Source organism: Balaenoptera physalus (genome assembly GCF_965194825.1).
Source record: "Balaenoptera physalus genome assembly, chromosome: 6".
NCBI lineage: Eukaryota > Metazoa > Chordata > Mammalia > Artiodactyla > Balaenopteridae > Balaenoptera > Balaenoptera physalus.
This window is the reverse complement of record NC_138885.1, coordinates 21,673,114-21,697,026: the sequence shown is the minus strand read 5'-3', so window position 1 is coordinate 21,697,026 and position 23,913 is coordinate 21,673,114. Positions and strand designations below refer to the sequence as shown.

The following is a 23,913-nucleotide window of genomic DNA, read 5'->3' as shown; positions in this document are numbered from 1 at the left end:
CTCCCCTATCTTCACCATTGCTTCACTTTAACAGCTCACTCCTGTGGCCACAGCTTGGATTTTGCCCCTTAGAATTTCGTTTTAAACTCCAGTAGCCATTCTCTCTAACCATCATTTCCACCTTTCTACCTCTAATGCCTCCTAATCTTCTGTTGGACCTCATCAATACTTGTAGTTTTTTTTATCAATCTCCCCATTTTCTCCTAGTTTTTTCTGTCCCCTTTTGACCTCACACAACGCCAGTTCCATTCCTACAACTACTCTCACTGCATCCTTATCCACTATTCTCTGTCTCTTTGTTTCTTTTGCCCTGCAGATGCCCTACTAACTCCCTGCCCCATATACTCTTGATCCCATAATCTAACACCAAGCTTAAAGAGTGTATTGTGTATTTGTGGCAGAACAGGTGATTTTTATTCCTCAGCTGGGCCCAGTAGAATATATTCCACTTTTGTAATGAAAATAGAGGTTTATAGGCCGCCTCTTTTCATTGTTTCACTGAACTCTTCAGGATCTCATTCCTCTTTATCCCGTAGTTTCTGAGTATAATTATAATAAGAAAATAAAAATTTGGAAAATTCTGTGAGTTTCATTGCTTAATATATTATCAGCCTTCTATTATGATTAAAAACAGCATATGAACAGCAACATATAAATGCTAGTGGCTTCTATTATTAAATAAAGCAAAAATTCTTACTTATAGATGTTTTTAGCTTACTTTAGAAATTTGAGGATCAGTGAAACATGAGATAATTCAAATGAATATTTAGTAACACATTCACTTTGGGAGGCTAGCAGTTTAGTTAGTAAGCCAACTAACCATTCTGCTAGAATCTTTGGTTTGGAAAACAGCATAGCTAGAAATACGTTCGTGAGGAAAAGGCCATTTCTAATCCTCATTTAATTTTCATTCTGTCTTAGATCTTTTTTTATATTAAATGCTTGTAATTATCTTTAGTGCTAGGGGAGTGCCCAAGGACTGTTTATTTATTCTCAAGGTATTTCCGTCTTGAAGGGCAACCCAAACAGACTGGACATTTAAAACATGTGAACTCCTACACAAAAAAGTGGGAGAAATAATGGTATTTATGTGTTAATTCCATGAGGCCCTACATTTAACTCTATTCCCTCTGGCCATATACCAGGTGGAAAAAAGCAAGGACTCCATATTAAAAATATCAAATCAGATAGTTCCAGCTGGGGTTTCCTAATCATTTAAGAGGCAAACTATGAGGTCACTTTTAATATCTTAAATAGATAACTATCTTAGCATTTACTTTAGATATTAAATCTGAGGTATTTATCTTTACCTTACTGACTAGATTGTACCACTAGCAGTTTCTAGCTTTTTAGTATTTTCCTTAAGAGCGACACTAAAGCTTAATATGGGGTCAATTTTCCCCAAATTATCTTTCCTAGGAATATCCAATTCATCAAAATACTAATCCGAAAAGTTGACTCACTAATTGGATTTAAGTGCCACAGGACTCTTCAACACATTATTTTAATCAATTTGTTGGAAAGATCAATTTTCTCATGGTTAAATGCATACAGAAATGAAACAACTAAATGAGTTACATGGGAAGGTTGGCACATCTCATTCCCTAGAGATCTTTAAGAACGGATTCTTAATTGTGTATCTGAAATGGTTTGAGGTCTTTAAATGAAATTTGTCTGGAAGCAGGAAGATGGGATACCTATCCAGGCCAGTGTTTCTGGATCCCCATCTTATGTTGACATTAATGTTCTAATGTTTAGTAGCTGGTGTTTGAGCTGAGGCAAGAAGTCATCCCTTTTTTCCTTTTAAAATTATTGTTTATTTAGTGCCATTTAAAAATAATGAGCAGAGTAGTTTGTGTTAGTTATGGTTGAGCCTTGAAAAGACAAGTTTTTTTAAAGGTGGCCCTGTAGGCCTTTTTGTATTGACTGTTATTAAGGACTGTAGTGAATGTAAACTGTATTCACTGTAGTGAATGTAAATGCAGGTTTTTAAGTTTAAAATTAAAGCGTTGTAAAAGGCTACAGTTCATTTGAAGAGCAGGTGTTAAAAACTGAATTTTGCTATTCATGCTTATGTAACACCTCCCACCCCTAGCATAGTGATGTTCGGATTCTGAATAAAAGGCTTATTCAGGCTTTAATATTTGTATATGTATGTTTTTTTTTTTCTCCATATTAGTCATTGTGGTTAGGTTATTTATTGGTAGCTTGTGAGTCACAAGTATGTTTCTCATTCTCTAATGAGTCACCTAGCTACATACAAGTTTATTTTCTTTCCTTTCTAGATCTTTCACCTGAAAATAACTATTTTACTTACTTGGTAGGTTAAATTTTCAGTTTGCACGTTAATTTTTAGAACTGTAAACATCAAAATAATACTCAGAAGAAGGTTCATTGATTTAGAAAACTTTTATTAGCACCTGCTCCAGTCTAGACACTCTGCTAGGCTCGGGTATTCAGTGACTTTGTATATCACATAAGGAACTTAATTTGGGGACAGGACAAAAAATAAACAAACAACTGCATGCAGAGGCATGTTACAGGTCCTATGATGGAAGTATATGTATATATCATCCACAATTGAGGCCCAGAGGGTGGTGGGCATTTGGGTACCCCTTGAGCATCATGTGGATAAGTTGGTGAACATAGGCGAGGTTATTATAGTGTTCTGGATTGCAGCTCTTTGAACAACTGTACCTAGATAGTTTATACCTCTTTGTTGGAATGAGGTACTTATCTATTGGATCAGAAACAGAACTCCTATATTGGCCCTGTCCAGTTCAACATTTGTATTGAAAACTTTGATTAATATGTGCTTTAAAAGTAGGTCTAAAATCTGGTGTCAAAAGTTCCTAGTTTAAAAAAAAAAAGTTCCTAGTTTATGGGATTAATTCTTCTTAAATATAACTTTAAGTAATAACTTTATTCTCTTTTATACAAAGATTCTGATGTATATATGTTGAGGCTGGCAACAACAGAACATCAAGATACATCAGCGTTACCGGAGAAAGCAGTATGATTCTTGGGCATTTTGAAAACTATTTGTGAAGGGCCTGTTATTTTCAGTTTCTTTCACATAAGCTATAAAGGAATCTGGCAGCTCATGAGCTTCTAAAAATGAGAATGCATTATTTCAAAGTGTGCTGATGTTGCATTCTGGAGTATTTAAAATTTGGTGCTAATTTGTGAGTCTGTAACAGAACTGTCGAGTGCAGTAATCAGTACATGATCTTACTAGCTGTGTGATCTCGGCCTAATTACTTGACCTTTCAGAGTCTCAGTTTTTCAACTATAAATTGTTAGTAGCACCTACCTTGTAGGCCTTTGTGAGGTTTAAGTGAGATGATATATGCATAAAGCACTTCACACAGGAACTGGAACATAAAAGGAAATTGCCAGAGTGACATGGGAGTAATAATACTTTAGGTATTTGTATATATTAAGATCAATTTCATTTGAGCTGTAAAAATAAAACTGCTTCTTCAACCTTAAATACGGAGAACATGAACAAAACTAATGTAGCAGAATGACACAAAATTTATGATGCATTCCATATTTTTTGCAAATGAGAAAAAATGTGGAGGAGTGTAGTAAACAGTGATTATAGGAAGAGGGGGTTGGGTATATGATGGGGAACTTAAAATTTTAAATTTACACGTTATTTAACATTGGAATTGTTAACAATAAAGTATACTCTTTTACAATAAAAAAATAAGTTTTTGAAATAATGTTTAGAAAACACTGTTTAAAAAATAACTTAAAAATATAAGAGCAAACCTTGCCATTTTCCGTCCGTCACTGGTGAGGGGTAGTGTGAATTGGGGGTGATTATTCTTTGTTCTCCAAGAGGACTTGTCAGAGTCAGAACCTCACACTGGGACCCAGTGACAAAAAAATAGATGAAGTACTTCTTTCCCAGATCTATTTCTCCACCATTTATATGCAAGATGGTGACCTCTTTGACTAGAGTCCCATACTGTTAAATTCCTTTTCACCTATAGCTACCCACACCAACAGCCTTTTCTCAGTCATTGTGATTCTTATGCCCTATCCCAGTGTTCTCCAAAGTGTGATTTGCTCAAGATTACCCACTGAAGGAAGGAAAATAATCAAACTTCTATTTCTTTCCTTTCCTTCCTTTCTTTTTGATCTAAAAGTGTAAGAAAAAATCTGAGTTTTTCTAATAGTTAATTTATAGATAAACACTGGGCCTATCACTTGGATTGCATCTCAGAAGGTCACATGTCACCTATAGCATGTGAGGCCTCTGAAGGAAGACTGCAGGATTCCAGTAACACAAAGGAGCTAACACTGGTACCCCAACCCTCTGGTTCACTTTCAGCATACTGTAGCCAATTGAAGTTTACTGTGCCTGGCTAACTGGTTGGGGGGATTATATTTATTTATATTTATTAAAATAACAGACTGACCCTCAGAAAATGGACAAAGGATTTCTATCAAGAGACTATAGAATGAAGATAAAACTTAAAACATACACGCAACAAGAAAAGGTTAACTCTGACACTTACAGTGTGGGATCTTTGTATCAGCCATGTTATGAAGTGGTGGTGGTGGTGGTGTTGTTTCAATGATAATCCAATTAGATCTGACAAGATTTCAGTACTCCCCTAGCTAGATAGAAATTATCAGGAAAACTGTGTGAAGTATGGATTTGCTGTTGCTAATCATGGATCATTATTGCTCATTATGAATCTCTCCCCAAGTTTATATTTGCCTAAAGGTAATATTTACATTTAGTATTACATGTATATAATTTTAAAATAAATAAAATATATACATATTGAGGTGCATACTCCCCATTTTTTTTACTGGTAAAGTAAATCAAATTATCAAAAATGTTTGTAGATAGCTGCTCGGCCCTATAGTTGATATATTAACTATCTATAGCTATCATTATTAAGCCTATATATGAGGTTAATGTCTATCTATTAACCCTATAGTTTATATATTTAAATATTCTCTCCTTTTTGAAACATGTTACTTCCTTGGACCTCTAATGCCATTCATTTAGTTTTTTGGGTTTTTTTTTTTGTCTCTTCTTCTCTCCCACCTAGAGTTCTGTCATGATCTTCAGCATTTCTGAAGGATAGTAAACAATAGGTATAAGTGAGATTTGCCCCCCAAAAACTGATTTGTGTGACAAAACCAAGAAGTAATTCCAGATAAGTTGTTTTAAGATTGTTTTAGGCAGTGCTGATTTTGAAATGTGTTTATAACCCCTACGTTCTTACCTTGAGTAGTCAATTTGAAGAGGCCAGTATTGGATAAATTCTGCTGTATTTGATAAGAAACAGATAAATTCTGCTGTATTTGATAAGAAATCAACCCTAATGTTTCATAGTCAAATTTTGTGTATCTGTTTTTTTTAAATCTCTTTACAGTGCATAATACCCACTGTAGGTTTGCAGTGTGTATGTGATGATATACGACATTAAAGAATAAGGCAGTACTCAGTAGTGCATTATTTTAGACTATGAAGTCTTCAAGTACTGAAACTATTTTGACAACTTTAACAGAATCTTTGAAGCCTGTTTTTTTACATTCTTCCTTTTTCTTAATGACACAAGGCCACTATTGTGAACGTCTATTACTGTGCTAGATTATAATGGGTTGTTTGCCACTTTCATGTTTTTGTTTGTTTTGCTTTGTTTTTTAATATATATCCTTCAGCAGTCAACTGTTACTTAATATAACAGTTGTGCCTACTTCTAATAGTTCCAACAAACTATTTTTTAGTTTGTTGCTTCTTATGTAATATAGACATGAAAACTTACAATCAAGATTGATAGAACTACAGATAACAGAAGTATCCCTGTGGTTATTAGGGAGGCCCTAAATAGTAAACCGTATGGCACTCGTGTTGGAAAGATGGTATTTTATTCCTTCAGATAACTGAGTACTGTTTGTTTTTTTCCCCAAGTTGCGTGTTTTATAATTGCTTCAGTAATTCATACATTATATCATTTGTTTAAAAATTGAAAAAGCCCACAAACTTGATAGCCCACTCAAAATATTTTTATAATATACTTTATATAAAGAATGGTGATTTTTACAATTTTTTTTTCCCTAAAGGCAGTTTACGTTCAAAGTAAACAAATGAAATTGAACGGTTGACAGTTCCTAATAGATGACATAAAATCTTTTGTGCTTATTAAGGCATTTTTAATATCAAGGCTCTACTAATTTTATTTGTAGAGTGATTCCTTATATGCAGGGGGTAAAAGGGTGGTTGGAGAATGAAAGAGGTGTAAAAAAACGCTGTGACAGTGTGTTTTGGGAGGTGTTGGCAGTAATAAAAATAGCTGACTCAGCTCTTGAAAAGATATGTTTAATTTACTTCATCCATTTCTCCTACTATAAAGTAGTTCCCAGGAAGCTCCCAGGAGCTTCCACCATGGATTTTTTTTTTTTCCTGCCATATCGTCTGTAAAAACCGAAGGCTTTTAGTTGCCTGTTAGACATAACAAGACATAGTGACATATTAGTTTCAAAATGTAAAGCAGACTTTAATAGGATCTTTTTATGGCAGCAGTCAAGCTGTAGTCTATACACAATATAGTATTAAGCCATCTTAACACACAGTGTCAGTTAAAATCATGTTAGACTTTTTCTACAAAGTGGAATTTTATCCTTCTATTGGCAGTTGGCTTATTCAAGTATTCCAATACCTCTTGTATTGAGTCTAATTATACACACACATATACACATAAAGCCCACATAATCTTTTACTAGTTTTAACTAACAAGTTCTAGTCTGAACCTTTTTCATAAATTTGACTCTTTTTAATTTTGTTTTAATGTTTTTTTTCCTGAATTCATTCACATCAACAATAGGGATAGATAGATATAGATGAGGATACAGAGATAGAGATATTAGAACTAAATTATTTTACCAAGATCTAAGTCTGCTATTCTATTAATAGTATATAGCTGCTAGAAATAATACGGAGAAATACTGAGATTGGAAGGGCAAAAAAATTAATTATAGGAATCTTCTATATCTAGTTAATCCTACCTTCTTTCTGATTTATCCAGTAAAGCAATTTGTGATAGCAGAAGTTTAGCTTTGGCCCTAGCTTAGAAATATGTCAGGTTTTCAGAAGTTCTTTTGTGAGTTGTTTAGTACGGGAAACAATGTTTAAACTAGTGGTAGTTTTTTAGTCTAGCTGATCAAGTATTTTGGCACATAATATTGAATTAATGAACTAAAGGTAGTCTTAGTTTCAAGTTTCAGGTTCTGGATAAAAGGCATCATCTGGTTACTTTTGAGAGAGGAAGAAAAGAAAATTTTGTTTTCTTTGATTGGACTGTTAGCTAGCCTTGGGCAGTGTATTTGACCACATTCCAGCTTTTTGGAAGGACACTTGCTTAGTGCTCAGTCCTTAAGAGTAGATATGTGTTTAACGTGAAGTTGGCTTGAAGAAAACTTCCTGATAATGGAAGGCCTCTTAATAGGGAGTCCAGGGGGGTGAGGTAAGAGAACCAAGTGGGTCAGGGACATAGCCAGACTGTCTCAGGGTGGGGCTCTAGTAGGGGCAGGTCAGGTTACTCCATGAAGCAATACACTGATCAGTAAGGAAGAGAAAACCTTCCTCATAGAAACATGTGAGATAAGCACAGAATTCTCACAAGGTCTGAATTATATACTCAGATATCAAGCTTACCCATGCAAACAGATGAAGCAATGGTAGGTGGCAGTCATATTGAAGAAAGATTCAACGACCCCAGATTCCCAGTGTTAGAAGGCCCTTTTATCAATAAACTGAAGCCTCTTGATCCCCTCATGTCTCAGAGGAGTCTTATTTTAGTTCACCAACCACCTCTTTTACCATAATAAATTTTGAGTTTCTTCAGTACACAAGATTTTTAGCTAGATATTAGGTGATAGGTCTAGTGCAGAAGATTTATGAGAGTGCAAGAGATATGTGTACTGTTGATTTTTATTTTTTAAGGTAGTTGGTAACAGACATAGAACTCCAGGCAGTGTAGCAAAGTGAAAATTTTTCTGTCTTATTTTACCATATTTCACCTATTATCTTCATTATGATCCTTTAACAACCCAAATGTTTGTTGAAATGGATTGTAGTGTTCTCCTGTGTAAAATAAGTATTGTTAGATTTCTGGAATCTTGTCAAATCGCACCACAACTACTAAGGACCCAGTTCCTTATCAGAATGAATAGACTTTTTCTTAGGAAAGTTATATCTTGTTGTTGCTTTGCTTTGTTTAGATTCTGGTCATCCATCTTGCAGGATTTTAAGTAGGGACTTGAGCCATGAGACCATAACACAAAAGTTAACTGGGGCTTATGACAGCAGATAAACAGGGCGTCCAGGACAGATTTTCCTAATCCATTTTTGCCCTTTCTGTTATGCCAGCTGCCGCAGGAAATCCACTCTCTCCCAGTTGTCACTTTGGCATTTTTCTTCCTTCCTTCTCTTTTCAACTCACTTCTACAGCTCCACTTACCACCTGAGAGGTTTTTTTTTTTAATAAATTTATTTATTTGTTTGTTTATTTATGGCTGCGTTGGGTCTTCGTTGCAGTGCGCAGGCTTCTCATTGCGGTGGCTTCTCTTGTTGCAGAGCCCAGGCTCTAGGCGCATGAGCTTCATTAGTCATGGCACACAGGCTCAGTATTTGTGGCACACGGGCTTAGTTGCTCCGTGGCATGTGGGACTTCCCGGACCAGGGCTCGAACCCGTGTCCCCTGCATTGGCAGGCGGATTCTTAACCACTGTGCCACCAGGGAAGTCCCTGCGAGTTTTAATTAATAGTTTTACATGGGGTTAGGCCAATTGAGCTGCCATCATACCGACATCACTCTCCAAGATCTGAAAGTTAAATCTTATCCTTTTCCACAAATGTACTATGACACAAGTAATGAATTATCTCAGAATTTGAATGTCTGGTGTTCAAAATTCAAGTTTGTTGTAGAAAAACTGGTCAGGAGATGCATTTATTTTATTCTTAGTATATATTAAGCTTCATATAGATATTCTTAAATAGAATTACACAATCCAATAGGCTATCTGTCACAAATCCAATGACAGTGTGTACTCAGAAACTATAGGCAATGAGGATTTAATTGCAGCACCCTAATGTCCTCTTATTACCTTGAAATCTTTTCAGTTGACCTTCTTCTATTATTTAATTCCATTACATACCGGTAATTGCATTTACTGAAGCCAGTGTTTCTCCTTATAGGAAATGCTGATCTTAGTAAATTTCAACTATAGGCAGGGAAATGTTCTTTAATAAATAATTGAGGACTTCCCTGGTGGTCCAGCAGTTAAGACTCCAAGCTCCCAATGCAGGGGGCCTGGGTTCGTTCCCTGGTCAGGGAACTAGATCCCGCATGCATGCCGCAACTAAGAGTCTGCATGCAGCAACTAAGAGTCTACATGCCACAACTAAGATCCCACACATGGCAACGAAGATCCTGCGTGCTGCATCTAAGACCTGGCGCAGCCAAATAAAATAAATAAATATTAAAATAAAAATAAAATAAAATAATAATTGAAAGACCTTTTTCACAGTTCAGTGTTGGTCCTGTTACCTCTGATGTCTAGAGTATTTTATACATGGTAACTAAATTATGGAATCTGGAAAATCATCTCAGGAAATCTCACAAGGTGTGCTACATAGTAGCTTATTGTAAATAGGTTAAAGAGACTGGCTTTATCTCAAGTGGCTTACTATGTTAAAGAAGAGTTTAATATATTCAGCTTTACTGTTGCAACACCAAATGAATTCTGACACCTCTGATGAGATGATTAAAGTTGGACATTTTTTTCTTTCCACAGCATTAACAAAGAGAGCATCATAGATGTGGAAGGTGTTGTGAGAAAAGTGAATCAGAAAATTGGAAGCTGTACACAGCAAGATGTAGAGTTACATGTTCAAAAGGTAATTTTTTTCAAAATATAAAATTGTATACAGAAATAGATGAACTAGTTCTTATCACTAGTCACATCAAGTCTATATGTTCTTTTTTTTTTTTAATTAATTTTTGGCTGCATTGGGTTTTCGTTGCTGTGCGCAGGCTTTCTCTAGTTGTGGTGAGCGGGGGCTATTCTTCGTTGCGGTACACGGGCTTCTTATTGCGGGGGCTTCTCTTGTTGTGGAGCACGGGCTCTAGTCTAGGCGTGCAGGCTTCAGTAGTTGTGGCACGCGGGCTCAGTAGTTGTGGCTTGCGGGCTCTAGAGTGCAGGCTCAGTAGTTGTGGCACACGGGCTTAGTTGCTACGCGGCATGTGGGATCTTCCCGGACCAGGACTTGAACCCGTGTCCCCTGCTTTGGCAGGAGGATTCTTAATCACTGCACCACCAGGGAAATCCCTATATGTTCTTAATAATTAGAGTTGATATAAAATATTGAGATTTATAAATTGATTACTAACTCAATTAGCTTTTGTTATATAACAAACCACCTCAATACTTAGTGACTTAAAACAATAAAAACATTTATTTGCTCATGATTCTGTGCAGTTTGGGAATGAGGGTCAGCCTATCTGGGATGGTTCATCTGCGCCACATGACATTGCCTGGGGTCACTGATATTTCTGGGACATCTCCCCGTGGCCTCTCCTCATCCAGCAGGCTTGCCCAGGCTTGTTGACATGGTACATCTACCATAGTCACATATGGAAAAGTATAAAACACATCTAAAAAGCTTTATTCACTATTATGAACCTATTTTGCTGTGAACTTTCTTTTAATGATGTACTTCTGAAGGTTGGTTAGTTATACTAACTCTTAATCATTATATTTCCTTATAATCATTGTATTTCTAATATTTTACAGTATAAAGAAGTCAAGAGACAATACTATATTGGACTTACATTCCAGCAATAACTTTTTCATACAAGATTTATCCCACATAATTTTCTTAGACATAAAAACTAAAAATGCTCACCATCATTGACTTTTAAAATCTTATAAGTGAACTCACATGTATTTAATACTATTGAAATAATCCTGCAATTTTGAACCTGCAGTCTCAGATCCAGGTCTAGTTTATATCTACAATATTCATAATTGAATTTCTCTTACGCAGTAGTCCTTTCCCATCCTTACCCCTGTGTGTGTGTGTGTGTGTGTGTGTAAGCGCGTGCGTGAGCGCGCACGCATATATGGGATAGAACAGACAGACAGATGCAGAAAGACAGATTCATCCATACACAGTAATTTGGGAGTAAGGTTGTATTTAATTGAAATTGACTGTCATGGAACTCTTCAAGACTTAGAAAATCTTGTATTTTTTACTGACCTAACTTGCCAAATTACTTTGTTCTCTTTGTGTAAGTCTTATTTCAAACTAACCCACCAGGAAGTCTGCATCCTAGTAAAGGCAAACTGACGTAAAGGTGTGCTGACCAAAAAAAAAAAAAAAAAAAAAGACCCTATCTTCGAATAACATGTTTTTCAACACTTGAATAAATAAGATTTTAGTGAGTAGAGCAAGTAAGTGTATTTTTTAAATATTCTAATTATCTAGTATTTGGTTCAACCTTAATAAACATTAAATATAAAGCCTAAAGAGCTTACCCACAAATTTTGCCTGAATGAAAATAAAGTATCTCACAAAGCATAAAATACTGTATACTAAATAGAATTTTATAATAAGCAGTGACTCTTTTTTATCATTTATTTATTCAGCCAGCAGTTACTGAGTGTATACTTTGTGCCAAGCACTATGTGAAGTTCTGGGAATGAAAGCGTTCACGACCTAATGAAGGAGATGATGAATTTCTAGTAGTTAGAAAAATGAAAGAGGTAGCTGTCCAGTTCTCCAACTTTGCATTGGAGATCAAGTTTCTGTTAACTCCTCAAAGGGAAGCATGACAACTTGGGTATAGGGGGGTGGTGACAAATAATTCTATTTTAATGCTATGAAGAGGACTGGAGTATCATTCTGATACTTTTTCTTGAAGTGTCTGAGCTGAATGCTAAATGTGATTTACCAACTGGAAGAATAATTTCCTTTCTGGAATTAACTAAATAAGGTCTGTTTCCCTCTTGCGCTTTAGCAGGTTTTCCAGGCATAGTTGGGAATAGCTAATAGGGTAACATGTTTTTTTAAGAGTGGCTAAAAAAACCCAAGCTCATTCTTTATGACCTAACTGCTTTTTAGCACTAAAATGTGCAGTTAGTGTGAGTGAATATTGAGAGATTTTAACACCATAAAGGAACACATTCTACAGCAGCTCCCAACCAGGAGAGCAGCAGGAAATGAGCTATAACATACTTGATGAAAGAAAGCAGTGAGGGATATTTAGAAAACGAATGAGGAAAGGAAAGAGAGGTACAGCAGAATTGAGCTGACTTTGGTCCTAGTGGTAGAAATGGCCAGATGCTGTTAACAATTATAATAACTTATTTGTTAATGGCTCCTCAGACATGCAAAGTGTTTTCTTATTCATTATTCCATTTGATTCTTACCGCAGACCTTATTTTACAGAAGACTGTTGAATCGCTAGGTAAAGTGATTTGCCTAACAACAGCTTTTATGTGACAAAGAGAGGCCTTAAGCCAGACCCCTCGACTCCAGTTATTACTTATTTAAGACATTGGTATGCACCTTAGAGTTTACAAAGTATTTGTACCTATGTTATCTCATTTGACTATTCCAGCAACCCAGGGATGTACACAAGAAATATTATTATCCCCATTTTATAGATGAGAAAACATGTACCATCTTTGATTTTAGCAAGTAGTTTCAGTTAAAGATGTATGCAAACATTGTTTCTCATGTTAAGTCAACTGTAGATTTTTTTTAAACAAAAGATAACAGTTTTTGTGTGTTTCTTGATATTTTTGGTAATCTCTCACTTTCAGATTTATGTGATCAGTTCAGCTGAACCCCGCCTGCCCCTGCAGCTGGACGATGCCGTTCGTCCTGAGGTGGAAGGAGAAGAGGTGAAAATTACACTTTTGAAATAATGTGTTTCCTCTGTATGTTTAGTTTGCAAAACGTTGAAAACTTGATGTGCTACTTTTGCAGGAAGGGTACCTATGAATTGATTTGAGCTTCATTTTTATTTAAACGTACTCTTACATTAACAATTCTCAAACTTTTTGGTCTCAGGATTCCTTTACATTCTTAAAAATAATTGACCCCACAAGCTTTTGTTTTTGTAGGTATACCTATCAATATTTACAGTATTAGAAGTTAAAACAAAATTTTTAATATTTATGACATTATTAAAAATAATATAATTAGATTATGTGTGTATTCCTATATAAATAATAAAAACAGTAACATTTTATGAAAATATTTTCAAAAACAAAAAATAATTTAGTGTCAAGAGTGACATTGTGTCACATGTCTACATTGTTGGTAATATCTGGTTCAATACACAACAATTAGATTTTCATATCTGCCTCTACATTCATTCTGTTGTGATAGCACACATCATGAAGCCTTTGGAAAATTTCTCAGTATAGTCAGGAAAAAATGAGAGTGAAAAGGTATTATTATGAAAAATAGGTAACAGACTCCCTGAAAGTGTATCAGGTACCTTCACTGGTGCCCTGAACGTACTTTGAGAACCACTGTTCTATGTCAGCTTTTATCTGTTCTTTCACTCTTCAACCAGCAGGTGAAATCCAGGGATCAGTGAAGGTGCCGGTTGTTAATTATTCTGATATCCCAGTAATGAGTCAAGGGGTTTTGGGGCACGAGGTGGAAAAAAAGCATTAACCTCACTTCATTCTCATTTCTCTTCTTTCCAGCTCTTTCTTTTAACAATAACTTCTCTCTGGCTCCACTTCTTGTATCTTGGATCTTTGATTTGGGGGTATAACATGAACACACATGAACACACCTATTCTTACTTAAAAATTAACATGGCTTCTGCAAGTGTTGTTTGTGTCCTTAAAAAAATTAGTAAAATCTGTTTTTTCATCTTTTTTTTAGGAAGGAAGAGCTACTGTTAACCAAGATACAAGATTAGACAACAGAGTCATTGATCTTAGGGTATGCCTCATTTGTTTATTTAGTGACATGATTGTGCTGAAATCAAGGTGGGCAAGGATACCATACCTGACTCAGGTTTATAGAAAAAATCGGCATTTGCCTGTATGCAATATGATAATGCAAGAAGTAATTTACCTTTCTGACTGACCCTTCCCCTAAAAAGAATTGTAGGCAACAAGGACAGTTGAGTAATAGTTCACAATATACTGACTTGCTTCATGTTAAAATGACAAAGGAACATGAAGCTAATAAATGGTCTTGCTTCCAGGTAGTACCTGTTTCAAACAAGGTAGTCAGCAAGTGAAAACATAACCATTAATATCACTACAAAATTGTGAAAGAAGTTATGTGTACATTTTAGAACGACCAGGTGGAGATTAGTAGTTAATTCCTCAACCCTTTGAATTTGATCTGAGCACAGAGTTAATAATAATAACAAAGAAGTAGTTGTCCTTGGTGGTTTATATAGTAATCTCATAGGTCTTCTGTTTCCCTTTCTGGTTTGGTTGCAAGTGAAAGAGTTCAGTGGTTTCATCATTGTAGTAAAACCAATGTCATCTCTCTTTCTTTTTTTTTTTTTTTTTAAACATCTTTATTGGAGTATAATTGCTTTACAATGGTGTGTTAGTTTCTGCTTTATAACAAAGTGAATCAGTTATACATATACATATGTTCCCATATCTCTTCCCTCTTGCATCTCCCTCCCTCCCACCCTCCCTATCCCACCCCTCTAGGTGGTCACAAAGCACTGAGCTGATCTCCCTGTGCTATGCGGCTGCTTCCCACTAGCTTTCTATTTTACATTTGGTAGTGTATATATGTCCATGCCACTCTCTCACCCTGTCACATCTTACCCCTCCCCCTCCCCATATCCTCAAGTCCATTCTCTAGTAGGTCTGTGTCTTTATTCCCATCTTGCCACTAGGTTCTTCATGACCTTTTTTTTTTTTTTTCCTTAGATTCCATATATATGTGTTAGCATACTGTATTTGTTTTTCTCTTCCTGACTTACTTCACTCTGTATGACGGACTCTAACTCCATCCACCTCATTACAAATACCTCTATTTCATTTCTTTTTATGGCTGAGTAATATTCCATTGTATATATGTGCCACATCTTCTTTATCCATTCATCCGATGATGGACACTTAGGTTGCTTCCATGTCCTGGCTATTGTAAATAGAGCTGCAATGAACATTTTGGTACATGACTCTTTTTGAATTATGGTTTTCTCAGGGTATATGCCCAGTAGTGGGATTGCTGGGTCGTATGGTAGTTCTATTTTTAGTTTTTTAAGGAACCTCCATACTGTTCTCCATAGTGGCTGTATCAATTTACATTCCCACCAACAGTGCAAGAGTGTTCCCTTTTCTCCACACCCTCTCCAGCATTTATTGTTTCTAGATTTTTTGATGATGGCCATTCTGACCGGTGTGAGATGATATCTCATTGTAGTTTTGATTTGCATTTCTCCAATGATTAATGATGTTGAGCATTCTTTCATGTGTCTGTTGGCAATCTGTATATCTTCTTTGGAGAAATGTCTATTTAGGTCTTCTGCCTATTTTTGGATTGGGTTGTTTGTTTTTTTGTTATTGAGCTGCGTGAGCTGCTTGTAAATCTTGGAGATTAATCTTTTGTCAGTTGCTTCATTTGCAAATATTTTCTCCCATTCTGAGGGTTGTCTTTTTGTCTTGTTTATGGTTTCCTTTGCTGTGCAAAAGCTTTTAAGTTTCATTAGGTCCCAGTTGTTTATTTGTGTTTTTATTTCCATTTCTCTAGGAACTGGGTCAAAAAGGATCTTGCTGTGATTTATGTCATAGAGTGTTCTGCCTATGTTTTCCTCTATCATCTCTCTTTCTTAATGTTTGCCCATATCATCCTCCTTTACTTAAATAATCTACCTAAAACTTAAATGCTTTGTCACGTTAAGAGTTCTTTCCCACCTTTCTGCCCTTATTGTACACTCGTGTTTCCCCTGATTATTTGCTTTTTGTCTGCTTTTACCTTTTCCATTTTAATTTATAGTATATAGAAAAGGCTAGCAATAATCAAGTCCTTTTGGTACTGCCTAGAAACCTCAGGTTTTTCATAATTTTGGCCACAGTACTTAGACATCCTACTGTATTTGCTGTTTGCTCACACAAGTTATTGGTTGTGCCTCTAGAATTTGGCCTGAAGAGTATTTTTCTTTGACCCACATTTTTTTTTTAATTTAAATTCATTGCCATCATTGAAAAACAGGGTTTTTGCATTAAATCTAGATGGCTTTTCTTAAAAAGTTGGAGGTGAACCCATCAATACTGGGCCCATGTAGCAAAATTAGCTAGTACTCTATATTGAGCATTCTGTTCTCTACCGTGCCCTGCACCACCCAGGAAGTACCATTCATTCATTCCATTTGTTATTTGTCTGGCCCTTGTAAGCATTCACCTTTTTAACCCCTACTTTGACTTTACATTTTGGGAAGCATTCTATATATAAGTAACTTGAAAGCTTTTACACACCTTAGATTATGTCTAAACTACTATCTAATTTAACCCCAAACCAGTTTTTTTAATAGACTCTCAGTTTAGCAAAGGCAAGAGTTAGAGAGGTTGGAAATAAAGGGCAAAATTTGCATTCTCCTTCTATAATATGAAAAATTCCAAGATATATCCTTATATTGATTGTCATGTAACCTAACTTTTCTCTCATATAATGAATTGTTTTCTCTATGAACTTTCCAGGCAGGTGGCCTGATTAGAAAATACTCCATCTCAGTTAATGTGTCAAATTGATTTAATTAGGTTTTATTATTGTCTTATAGACATCAACTAGTCAGGCAGTCTTCCGTTTCCAGTCTGGCATCTGCCATCTTTTCCGAGAAACTTTAATTAACAAGGGTTTTGTGGAGATCCAAACTCCTAAAATCATCTCAGGTATGCTTTAAGATATTTCTCTTAGTTTTTTAAAATAAATTGCTTTCCCCCAAGTTGATTCATATTAGGTTTTCGTTTTGGTTTTGGTTTTTTAATTTGAGAATCCCAAGTGTCCCTTGAGGTTTATTGCCATGGGACTATTTTGAAGACTATGCTATATAGCAGCAATCACACATCACTAACACCAATAATACCAAATCCCCTTATTTCAGGAGTCATTATGTGATAATGATTATAAAATGAGGCAATAACACATGAAGCAGTATTTTTATTAATATAAGGTACACCAGAAACTACTTTCCTTATGTAGGTTTCTTTCTAATTGGTATTGCAGTCATTTTTTGTATAAACTACATTGTAAAATTACTAAATACTACAGATGGGAAAATCTCATTAATTCTCATTCTTACATGAGAAACTTATATTAATCATTCTTAACCATTTAACCTTTTTAGAGTTACTTAAATAACAAGAAAAAGTATGTTATAATTTAATTATAAATTAAAAATTGAACATTGCATTATTGATAATTAGAAAATTATTAAGAATCTCATATCTTTTTTCCTTTAAAAAAATTTTTTTACAACTCCAAAGTAGCTGTAATAGATTTGAAATTGATGCAGAAAGAGAGCATATTTATCCAAAGAAGTAAAATGGAGATATAGCCAAAGAAGTAAGTCTGTCCTAAATATAAACTGTTTAGAATCAGGTATAAGACATATATAGATTATGGTTTCTCTGCAATTCTTGATTTTCCAGTTTTTTTGGTTTTGTTTTAGTGAAATACTTGAATCAGAAGTATAAACGTTTTACTGGAAGTTTGCATTGATAAGCTTACAGTTAATTATAACATGTTTGCATTTCAGCTGCCAGTGAAGGAGGAGCCAATGTATTTACTGTGTCATATTTTAAAAATAATGCATACCTGGCTCAGTCTCCACAGCTGTACAAGCAAATGTGTATTTGTGCTGATTTTGAGAAGGTTTTCTGTATTGGACCAGGTAAGGTTTTTGGCAGTTATGGTTTTCTGAAAATTCATTAATTGTACCATAGTAATGGTTTTAGAAACACATTTTACATAAAAACATTTTGAAAGCTTAAATCCTTTTATATGCTGACTACATAAACACCAGACTTTGAGGTAAAAATGACAAGGTACTTAGGTAGACATTGTAAATAATATATTTTGTTGTCCTTGATAGCTCCTTTACTACTGTTGTAAGTTTACAAATGTGCCACTGTTTACTTCACTACCAATTTTATTGCAAAGCTGTTCGGTTTTACTATTACTGTTTATACTGTTCTTAGTATTGATAATATGCTAAAGTCCATTAGAAATTACTACAAATGTCTGATATTTAATAGATTATATTAACATGTTTTTTAAGATATAGTTGTTACAAGTCAAACATGGACACATAATCATGTGGCAAATTCTTTTTTTTAATTTATTTATTTATTTATTTATTTATTGGCTGCATTGGGTCTTTGTTGCTACGCGCGGCTTTCTCTAGTTGCAGCAAACAGGGGCTACTCTTCATTGCAGTGCGTGGGCTTCTCATTGCGGTGGCTTCTTTTGTTGTAGAGCACAGGCTGTAGGTGCGTGGGCTTCAGTAGTTGTGGCTCGCGGGCTCTAGAGCGCAGGCTCCGTAGTTGTGGCGCACGGGCTTAGTCGCTCCGTGGCATGTGGGGTCTTCCCAGACTAGGGCTTGAACCCGTGTCCCCTGTATTGGCAGGCGGATTCTTAACCACTGCGCCACCAGGGAAGTCCGGCAAACTCTTTTATGAAGCTAATTATAAGCAAAAACTAGCTTTACTTCATTCTTTAAAACTTACCAAATTACTTTATATATGTAAGTTTTTTGATAGCTTAATAAAAATTAAATACCTGCTAATAGAGAAACTGAGAAGATCATTAAGTTTCTTAATTTTCTGAATTCATTAAACAGTTATATGTTGAACACCTGCTGCATATACAGCCTTGCTCTAGGTTCCATGTACATAAAAAAAGAATCAACCAGCACTTCTCAAATGTTAATGTGCACATGAATCACCTGGGGACCTTGTTAAAATGCAGATTCTGACCAGTAGGTCTGGGGTGAGGCTTCAGATTCTGCAGTTCTCACAAGCTGCTAGGTACTGCTGATGCTGCTGATTTGCAGACAGACCATGCTTTGAGTGACAAGGGAATAAACATTGTCCCTGCTTCCAAGACAGAATAAGACATGCATACATATAGCAGTCACAGGGAGTAATCAAGTGATTTTCACAGCAAAAATCAGATTGTGCTGTACAATCAGCAGATTGGCGTTAATTATATAGTGTAAATAGTGTAAAAAAAGGGAGAAGATGGAATTTGCTAGAGTCACCATAAAAGAGAATTCATACTGAAGTAGGTTCTAAGGACAAGAGTGGGAGATAGACAATGGAGATGACATTCTAGTCAGAGGAAGCAGGATGAGTAAAGTGCATGGGAGAAAATAAAAATAAGACTAGTTAATATTAAGAAATGGGAAATACAGGGTAGGACTAAATTATGAAAGCATAAAGGTTTTAGATATTTTGTCATTTTATGTCTTGTTACAGTAGTCATTTGGGAACCATTGTAAGTTACTGAGCAAGGATGTGTTATAGGAATATCAGTCTTGCAGTGATATGAAAAATGGAGCAGAGCTAGAGTCAGGAAGACTGGAAAGGAGGAAAGTCCAGTGAGGATAATAAGAACTGGACTGAGGTAGTGGCTGGAGTGTGTATAATGTTACTTCATTTGCACAGATTTCATTTAGCTTGAGTCCAGTTTTAATAAAATTGAGAACTCACTATATTGAATCTATTTTAATTATTGAGAAGGCACTTCAGGATCTTGCATTCCCTTGGGATTTTCACGAGCCTCATTTATTAATTTACATTTGTTACAGCTTTTACGTGACTGTAGGAATTTGTAATGATCTTGCCGTCCATGAGAATGCTGAAACAGATGTCTTATCATAGATTTTTCCAACCCTATAATGATAATGAAAATAGTGCCATTGGAGTACTAGTAAATAGGATTTGATATTTGAATCCCAATTTCTCCAAAATTTAAAACATGTACTATGCATTTCTTTTATTAATGTTACAGTATTCAGAGCTGAAGACTCTAATACCCACAGACATCTAACTGAATTTGTTGGTTTGGATATTGAAATGGCTTTTAATTACCATTACCATGAAGTTGTGGAAGAAATTGCTGACACTTTAGTACAAATATTCAAAGGACTTCAAGAAAGGTAAAAAATATATATTTTGTAGTCTTAGATGGATATAATTTTCAAATCAGTTTAAGTTCTTCAAAGTAAAGCAATTCTGAAATATGTAAACTAAGTTTTTATTGGGAAGAGGTAAAAAAAGACTTGCCAGTTAGTTGATCAGTTAATTAGTGGAAAAATCCACACTCGAAATAGTAACTTCTGAATCCTAGTCAGTTGGGACTACAGCTAGTTAACCTAATCTTCGTGGAGGAGTTTACCAGATCGTGAATTCCCTAACTATATTTGTTTTTTCCTCTATATTGACATCCTGAATTTCTCAGAAATAGAGCATACGTTACTTCTATAGCATTTTATTATTTGGGAGGTAGTATGGGGTTCAGAGCTTGGATTCAGCTAGATCCAGGCTGTGGGATCAAATCCCAACTCTGCTATTATCTGTGTGGGCGTTGTGCAAGTTAACTCTGTGCCTCAGTTTCCTCTGCTGTTTTAAGTGACGATAATATTACTACTTAACTCAGAGGTCAAGAGTCCCTTTAGTCTTTTAGTTTCTAATCTTTACTGAATCTGTGTAAATTAAGCCTGTGTCAGGAATGTTAATTCTTAGATCAATTTATAATTACAATGAGTGCTCAGTAGAGATTAGAAACTAGTATACTGAAGGGACTTTCAGCTTATTTGGGCCTGGTGAATTGACACATTTATAGAAAATTATTAGGCATGTTCTGGGTGTTCAGAAAATTGAATTGTGTAAAATGTTCACTTCAGGTACACCCTCTAAACTGGCAGATAGTTTCTCACTCAAAAGGACATTGAAAGTTGTTTACTTGTGATAATGTTTACAACAGAGAAAATAAGAAAAGATGGAAAGCAAGTTAACTAGGACCAAGGGAGTCTTTTCTTTTTTTTTTCTTTTTGCCATACTTGTGACAGTACTGCAAGTATTAAGTTGGATATAACAGATTTATCTAGCACTTTGATAGCTGACAAAGGACTATTTGAAATTTCTATTTGAAGACCACTGATTTAACTGTTAGTTGATGTATTTGGATATGCTTCATTAATACTTAAAGAGTTCAAAAATATTTTGAAACTTTTTATGCCATTGCAAGTCTAATGAATAATGAATAATTTCAAGAACATAGAAATTAGTCATTGATCTTACAAAAATACTGTAGCATATAGCACCAGTATTTTCCAATTTTAATTGTAGACAGCCTTTTTTTTCCCCTAATGACATTTATTGTTTTCTTTCTGATTTTATTAATATAAGCAATACATATTTATTGCAGACAGCTAGGAAGAAAAGCATAAAGTAAAGATTAACAGTCACCCATAATCCCACCCTCCAGAGATAACCATCATTAACATTTTGATGCATTTTTTAAAATTGAGGTGTAATTGACCTACATCACTATGTTAGTTCCAGTGCACAACACAGTGATTCCATATTTCTGTACATTACAAAATGATCGCCATGATATGTCTAGTTACCATCTGTCACCATACAAAGCTTTTACAATATAATTGACTATATTCCTCATGCTGTAGATTTTATCCCCATGACTTTTTTTTTTGGAACTGGAAATTTATTCTTCTTAATCCCCCTTACCTATTTCAGTCATCCCCCAAACCCCCTTCTTCCACTGTGGTCTGCTAGTTCTCTGTGGTGTCTGTTTCTGTTTTGTTATGTTTCTTAATTTCTTTTGTTTTTTAGATTCCCCATATAAGTGAAATCATATGGTATTTGTCTTTCTCTGTCTGACTTACTTCGCTTAGCATAATACCCTCTAGATTCATCCATGTTGTCGCAGATGACAAGGTTTCATTCCTTTTATGGCTAAGTAATATTCCACTGTGTATATATACACTACATCTTCTTTATTCATCTGTCAATGGACACTTAGGTTGCTTCCATATCTTGTCTGTTGTAATCATAATGCTGGAGTAAACATAGGGGTGTATATATATTTTTGAATTGGTGTTTTTATTTCGTCAGAAAAATATCCAGAAGTGGAACTGCTGGATCGTATCTATTTGTAATTTTTTGAGGAACCTCTGTACTGTTCTCTATAGTGGCTGTATCAATTTACATTCTTACCAACAGTACACAACGGTTACCTTTCCTCCACATTCTCACCAATACTTATTATTTGTTGTCTTTTTGATAATAGTCATTCTGACAGGTGTCAGGTGATATCTCATTGCGGCTTCGATTTGTATTTCCCTGATGTTTAGCAACATTGAGCATCTTTCCATGTGTCTGTTGCCCATCTGTGTGTCTTCTTTGGAAAAATGTCTACTCAGATGCTCTGCCCATGTTTAAATTGGGTTTTTTGGTTTTTTGATGTTGAGTTGTATGAGTAATTTGTATATTTTGGATATCAACCCCTTATCAGATATAGCATTTGCAAATATCTTCTCCCATTCAGTAGGCAGCATTTCCATTTTGTTAATAGTTTCCTTCACTGTGCAAAAGCTTTTTAGTTTAATGTAGTCCCATTTGTTTATTTTTGCTTTTGTTTCCCTTGCCTGAGGAGACAGATCCAAAAAAATATTGCTAAGGCCAATATCATTGAACATACTGCCTATGTTTTCTTCTAGGACTTTTATGGCTTCAGGTCTTACATTTAGGTCTTCAATGCATTTTGAGTTTATTTTTGTATATGGTGGGAGAAAGTCCAGTTTGATTCTTTGACAAGTAGCTATCCAGTTTTCCCACCACCATCTATTGAAGATGCTGTCTTTTCCCCATTGTGTAGCTTGCCTCCTTTGTTGTAGATTAATTGACCATATAAGTGTGGGTTAATTTCTGAGCTCTCTGTTGTCTTCCATTGATCTGTGTGTCTGTACCAGTACCATACTGTTTTGATGATGGTAGCTTTGTAGTATAGTTTGAGTCAGGAAGCATGATACCTCCAGCTTTGTTCTTCTTTCAAGGTTATTTTGGCTGTTCAGGTCTTTTCTGTTTCCATGCAACTTTTTTTTTTTTTTTCTAAAACATTTATATTAACATATTTCCATACATATTTCCATACAAATACAAATATAAGATTTTTAGAAATTTCATGTAATGTCTGAAACATTTATATTAACATATTTCCATACAAATAACCAAATGAAAGTTTAGTATTAGTTGTTTTGTTTGTTTTTTTATACTGCAGGTTCTTATTAGGCATCAATTTTATACACATCAGTGTATACATGTCAATCCCAATCGCCCAATTCAGCACACCACCATCCCCACCCCACCGCAGTTTTCCCCCCTTGGTGTCCATATGTCCATTCTCTACATCTGTGTCTCAACTTCTGCCCTGCAAACTGGCTCATCTGTACCATTTTTCTAGGTTCCACATACATGCATTAATATACGATATTTGTTTTTCTCTTTCTGACTTACTTCACTCTGTATGACAGTCTCTAGATCCATCCACGTCTCAACAAATGACTCAATTTCGTTCCTTTTTATGGCTGAGTAATATTCCATTGTATATATGTACCACAACTTCTTTATCCATTTGTCTGTTGATGGGCATTTAGGTTGCTTCCATGACCTGGCTATTGTAAATAGTGCTGCAATGAACATTCGGGTGCATGTGTCTTTTTGAATTACGGTTTTCTCTGGGTATATGCCCAGTAGTGGGATTGCTGGGTCATATGGTAATTCTATTTTTAGTTTTTTAAGGAACCTCCATATTGTTCTCCATAGTGGCTGTATCAATTTACATTCCCACCAGCAGTGCAA

General features: G+C 35.3%; 1 protein-coding gene across 2 annotated transcripts in view; it reads left to right on the top strand.

Annotated features, from left to right (window-relative positions):
- DARS1 (aspartyl-tRNA synthetase 1) overlaps window positions 1-23,913 on the top strand; it is a 72,940-nt gene that overhangs the window by 26,547 nt on the left and 22,480 nt on the right. For both annotated transcript variants that reach the window (XM_082465908.1, XM_082465909.1), the window contains exons 5-10: window positions 9,826-9,928; window positions 12,859-12,939; window positions 13,940-13,999; window positions 16,809-16,920; window positions 17,787-17,921; window positions 20,042-20,189. In XM_082465908.1, the coding sequence (XP_082322034.1) occupies window positions 9,826-9,928; window positions 12,859-12,939; window positions 13,940-13,999; window positions 16,809-16,920; window positions 17,787-17,921; window positions 20,042-20,189 (639 nt within the window). The remainder of the gene's footprint in view (window positions 1-9,825; window positions 9,929-12,858; window positions 12,940-13,939; window positions 14,000-16,808; window positions 16,921-17,786; window positions 17,922-20,041; window positions 20,190-23,913) is intronic.